Source organism: Aphanomyces astaci (genome assembly GCF_000520075.1).
Source record: "Aphanomyces astaci strain APO3 unplaced genomic scaffold supercont1.284, whole genome shotgun sequence".
NCBI classification, from domain to species: domain Eukaryota; phylum Oomycota; class Saprolegniomycetes; order Saprolegniales; family Verrucalvaceae; genus Aphanomyces; species Aphanomyces astaci.
The window spans coordinates 365-6800 of NW_009798547.1; the positions used below are offsets into that span (position 1 = coordinate 365).

Genomic DNA, 6436 nt, shown 5'->3' on the forward strand with positions numbered 1-6436 from the left:
CTGCTTGAAGAGATCTTTGAACGCATGCATTTATGGCGAGTCGGGGAAAACGTAAGGATCCATCTTGACCTTGCCCTTCAAGCAACAGGGCAGGTTCTTGTAGTCGTGGGATGTCAACTTTGCTCGGCAGTGCGGGCATGTCTTCGTTTTCCCAGGAACTTGCAGCCGCATGTGACCACCTTCCTCAAACACTTCGTACGATTGCCGTCCGACGTAATTCACAGGGTTTCGGCGTGGAGGCCGCACTTGAATCGCATCTTGAACGGGATCTTGAGGTTGGAACGGTGGATCTTCGCCAAGGTCGATGTCGTGGAGGGCCTCGTTGATGAATTGAACCTCCCAATGAATGGCCGTAGGTTCTTCCAGTGGTTGAAAAGGATACGGCTCGAGCGTCGGATGAAGGTCAATGTCGTCAAGCACTCCCTCGACGAAATCAATTTCGTCTTGTAGTGCCTCCGAATCGTCCAATGGCTGAAATGGACGCGGGTTGAGCTCAACGTCCAAAGCAGCCATCTCTTCACGGCTCATCACAGGGCTTTCTGGTATGATCGGTGGCTGATCGGGAACAACCTCGATCAAGAAGTCTTCCACCAACGGTCGTTCATCAGCTTGGTGAGTTTGAGATTTCTTCACGCGTTTGGTTTGCCGGTACTCCTTCTTCTTTGCAGCTGCCGCTGCCGATTTTGCTTTCGCAATGCGAAGTTGATCCCGACGGTAGCGTTGACGATTCAAAATAGTTTCCTTGTCCTCTCCACGATACGTTGCGTTGCCCACCCACTGCTTTTTCGGACGTTTAGCCGACGTAGTCCCGGACTCCGGCCCCGAGGCCAAACGCTTTGGTGTTTGATGCAACACCATATCCGCCGTGGGTTGCGCTTGTGGTACGGAACAGCGAGAATATGTTTCAACCCCACCCATCCCATACATAGAAATGTAGGTCTGGATAAGCTGGTTGGCCACATCGAGGTCATCCTTGGTTTCGTCCTCCGAATCGCTTGGATACGCAAACTTAATTCGTTGCAACACCTCGAGCTGGGCTACGCTCCCCGCATCGGGCAGAGTTTGTATACCGTCTGCGGTAGTGTTCTGCAATTGCTGCACTGTCGCGGTGATCCGGGGTGGTGCCTTCAACTTCGCATTCTCCTTTGTCGACTTGTTCTTGGCCTTTCATTTGGCCGACACTTTGATGTGTTCCATAGTCGCTCCTGATTGGGCTATGTCATTTGGCTCCATCGGGGTAGCTTCCATCACATTCAAGTTTACGCTCGCTGGCTTGGCCGTAGCCTTAGCTTTCAATTCATTCTTGCCTAATCAAACGACATCAGTGCCAGATAGACCTTTGCCATTTGATTTCAATTCCCCACTAACAGCATGCTGATAGTTATGATTATCCGACCACGGATACCATGGACGCAGATTCACGTTATACGCAGTACGACACAAACATACCATGATATAATGGAAATACTCTCTACCTGAAAAGGATTTTTCGCAGGTAGGTCAAAGGAAAAAAATCACTTATCGTTTCACACGAAGGTCACTACGCAAATTCCACCTGGCTATTTCGACCGAAGTAGGGGGAATACAGTAGTTGTACAGTCCTCTTTTCCAGGTTACTGTTACTGTAGTGCCGAAATTTCAAAATTCGCATGTTCCAAATTACTGGCTATAATTGTTCGATTTCTCTCAATATCCAATATTTATGATATTTCATTGGTTTACCATTGCTTTTAAGCGCTGATTTTAAACTAATCTTTTGCGAAAATTCATGCAATTCCTTTCAAACACAGTATCATTCACCAAATTAAGTGAGGGCTCGATTGCCTGTGTCAATTCAAAGTAATGTCGGCAGTAACCTGGAACAGAGGAAGTACGCAGTAAAAACTACAGTGCACTGCTTGAGTAGTGAGTGCTAAGGAAACCTCAGGGAGCAACTTATTGTCGGGGTAGGCACGGTTTGCAAAGCCTCTCCGTGTGTGCTGCAGTGCATTTCGTAAGTCCGTCACTTTGGACCCACTCAGATTGCTACTTTATCCTAACACCGAGAAGTACATGCATGGACATAAACATAGAGCAGAGCATGGACATGATCACCGAGAAGAACATGCATGACATAAACGTACCTTGCATCCTCCAACACAATTCTCGAATGACGCCATGCCAGAATTGTGGTGCCACGACAGTCTAATTATACATCAATATATAACCAATGGAATAGTTGTGTCATTGCTTTTGTGTTTGCGTATTGAAAGTAGTGTTATCTGACTACACGGGACATAATATGGCTGGTTAGTAAATTGCAATAGCTGAGATATCATGATGATAGAGAATTTCGTATTCCTTCGATCACATGTCACAACAACAATATTTAACCAAATAGAATAGTTGCGTCTTACAGTTAACGACAGCATCGAATAGAAATTTGACCTGTAATTTTCCAAATCACATCAGATTTATATGGGGTTTTGTATGGGAGATGCGGAATTGACAGGGAAAGAACCTTGTATGAATAGAATACCTTAAAACATAATAACCTTTGCTTTATGAAACAAAAATACCTTAACTTAGTACAATTTTCATCCCACATATACATAACCTCTTAAACTTATCCAAAATCGCGCGATTTTGGGTATATACTTATTGAGGTATTTGAAAATAAGGTATCAAGGTTACCTCTAGCATTTATAAACTGCAATGGCCAATAATAACAATGGTTTGTTTCAGGATGAAGGGTCCATTCATAATCACTGCTGCTTGGCATGGGCGACACATCAGCCGCATGTATGGAGTTCGTCAAGATGGCGCGAGCGAGAACGCTCACACGTGAAGACCGCTTGGACATGCTTCGACTGTTCGCGTTCTACACGAGCCAAGGCGAGACCGCTCCGTCCAAGAAGGTGGTTCAAGCACTTGGACGCAACGTTGCTGTTGTTCGTGGAGTGTGGTGTGAGTACTGTGACTACGGAACTGTGACGGCAGCCACCCCTGCCGCGAACCGCACAGCGCACCCAACAAGGCTCATACACTCGACGCAAAACATTGAACTGATCCAAGCATTCGTGCGATCACGCCGTGTTACGCGCATGCGGGGGACAGCTGTTGACGTGTTGACGTACTTGAATGAGATGGACGTTCTCTCTGTGGACCTCACAAGCAAGACTGCCACCCTCGCTGGCGTCCAAGCGTCGTGGCTACAAGCGCGGCAAGAAGCCAGGATCGTCGAGCTACCATCTGTCCAAGTCGAACGTGTTGGCGGGCGATGAGTACGTGCAGCTCATGCATCCGCTTCTTACCGGCACGATCCGGCCCTCCGTCGTGTACATGGACGAATCCTTTATCCATCATCAGTACAAGCGCCACCACGACTCGTTGTACGACCCCAGCGACGAGCAGGACATTCAGCGCAAGGAAAATCACAAGTGGCGCCGATTTTGTTTCATTGCCAGCATCCTTGACTCCCCCGCGATGGACTGTCGTGTGCTGACTCTTGACATCTTTCGAGGCGGGAAGTCTCAGGCAAAGGAACCCAAGGACTATCACGGTATGTTCAACCACGACCATTTTGTCAAGTGGTTCAATTCGTTGCTGGACGACTTGGACGCGTTGGGTGTTCAAGGTGCGTACATCGTTATGGACAACGCGAAGTACCACAAGGGACGCCCTCAAGGAACACCAAGCAGTCGCCAGTGCAAGCGAACCCTCCAAGAAGCGTGCGTTGCCTACGGCATCCCCTTCGAGGAAAAGGAATTCAAGAGCGCCTTGTGGCAAAAGCTGTCGGAGTACATTCAACAAAACGTCGAGCCCCAAATCAACCAAATGGCAGCATTGAAGGGACTCCGAGTTGTCTTTACCCCGCCCCATCACTCGGATATGCAGCCAATCGAGTTGGTTTGGGCGATTGTGAAAGGCCAAGCCGGGCTGCGCTACACTGATGGAACCGGCTTGTCTGAGGTCAAGGTGCGCCTTGAAGAAGCATTTGACGACCTGAAGCCCAGTTCTATTCATGGCTTCATCAAAGGTTCCGAGGTAAAGCTGCAAAAGCTTTACGACCATCTTGTGGAAATTGATGCTTTTGAATCGGTTGAGGATTCATCAGCACAAAGTAGTAGCGCCACTGATGATAGCGACTGTGAGCACTCTAGTTAACATGCTAAACCTTCATGCATATTAATGGTCAAGACAATAGACTTTGTAAATCACAAATTACAGTACGAAGTACCCAGCGTCTCAAACAACTCGCGCCAGCATCAGCTTACTGTTATTACCCGTGTCAGCGATTCATCGTACTCTCGAGTACACTCAATATCAATCATTTTCCTTAGTGTTTACTGTTAGTCGTTGTTTTGAAAAATCTAACGTTCGACATCGAATGACAAATAGGCCATGCAAACGAAGTATACGTATACAGTATACAGTATATACAGTACCAGTAGCTAGATGACAAGCTTGGCCCATGTGATTACTTGGTTTATACTTCCTCTGTTCCAAATTACTGCGGACATATGGCTTCCCAGCGACCCCAAAAATCATTTTCAGGTCAAATTTAATGAATCCTACCATGTCTGAAAGATAATTCAATTATAAAGGTATTGTCCATTGACCGCAACGCTCAAAACCACCAATTTCGGGGTGTAATTTTGATTCGTCATCGGGCATCAGAAAAAAAATACAAAATAATACTAGTATAGGTTTATTTAATTATCCTGGGGCCTTGAGGTCATTTTTGAATTTGCCGCCATGGACTCTGCCCGCGCTCGACGAGAACTCTCGGACGATAACAAGTTGGAGGTCATCCATAACCTCCAATGCCTCCTGATATTTACTGTTCGACGACAGCCGCCTAACAGCCCGGACTTGAACGTCCTAGATCTTGGCTTCTTTGCCTCTATTCAGGCGCTACAGTACAAGTCCGTGAGTCGCACGGTCGACGATGTCATTCGCGCAACTTTGGCTGCATAAGACGAGCTCAGTGTAGAGAAGCTTGATAATGTCTTTCTCACCTTCCAGGCGGTCATGCGCCTTGTGCTAGAGCACAACGGGGACAATCAGTTTCGCTTGCCGCACATGAACAAGGCTGCCATGAGACGTGCCGGTACGCTCATGGCCAATGTGATATGCCCTGTGTCGCTTCTGCAATGAATGGTAGATACAATTATAACCAATAAGATGAACGTATTTCTGCATTGACCAATCAATGAGAAATGGGTACAGTAATTTGGAAAAAGTTACTTTTGCGTTCGTCCGCAGTAATTTGGAACAGAGGAAGTACGTATGGGTATGGTTTGGGGCCATTCCATGGAGGTGTTCCTTTACTCCAAATTGATAGTATTATAATAGTGTTTCTTAAAGAGCAGAATTAATTTACTTTGTAGGACTTAACAGTAAATCATGTCGAAATTCGTATTGGTGTTTATGGAAAATGAACTAAAAGAGTGAAAATATCCATAACGTTAGGCTCCGAGCCACTTGATTTTATCCAGTTACCTCTCAAACCGGATATGTACTTAAAGGTGATTGGTTGAAAATTTCAGACTATTTGTTTTCTACCAATCATGTATTGTGGCACGGAACCAAGTTGCCACGGAACAGCGCCCATGCGTATATGCCAACGTGCAAACTAATATGGGTGTTTCCACTACACTACATAGTAATGCGGTTACGATGCGCTAGCCGCAGGCTGCGGCTAGCAATGTACCATTGAAAAAATAAAGATATTATTGGCCAATTATTTTCACTTTTCTATCATATAATTGGACATAAATATGGTAAGTCTAGTACGGACAATTTCGTGCAATAATATTGAATATTGGGTGTTTGGAGTGTATGCCACGATGCCCAATTGCACTGGTAGTGATAGAAAGCCATCAAGTGTAGTGTAATAACCCTTGTATTTGATGTGACTGCACTATTGACTATTTACATTAATGCCAACTTGTGATGTGACTTTTCATGACAAATACCACATACAAAAATCGAGATAATAATCCTTACTAATAATTCTCAATATTCATAATTGGTGCGGTCCGCACTAATACATATGCCATACTTCGAAGTAGGTAATATTAATAACATGCTGAGTTATAAAAATCCCAATAACGTTACTACACCGTCGATCGTAAATAGTACTTCCTCTGTCCCATATTACTCGTCGATTTGACTTCTCATCGACCCCAAAAATCCATTTCTTTACCAAACTCGATGAAATTTATCATTTAATAGAGAGCATAAAAATCCATAGGGACCAACCATTGGCAGTCAAGAGCGAAACTTGAATTTTGGCGCCCAAAATCAACTTCTCATTTCCACCACCCGAATAAAAACACGCCACATATAAAGATCAACACACTTTTGAATTTGCCGCCATGCCCCAAGCCTTACGCGAGCTTTCCTGCAACCAGCGACACGATGTGATCCGACACCTACACCAGTTCATTAA

General features: G+C 45.4%; 1 protein-coding gene across 1 annotated transcript; it reads left to right on the forward strand.

The window, feature by feature from the left end:
- Nucleotides 1-2759: 2759 nt before the first annotated feature.
- Nucleotides 2760-3263, forward strand: H257_18960 (hypothetical protein; the record flags this gene model as incomplete). Its single annotated transcript, XM_009848111.1, has 1 exon — nucleotides 2760-3263. One exon carries the CDS (start codon nucleotides 2760-2762, stop codon nucleotides 3261-3263), a length of 504 nt encoding a protein of 167 aa, XP_009846413.1.
- Between the last annotated feature and the right edge of the window lie 3173 nt (nucleotides 3264-6436).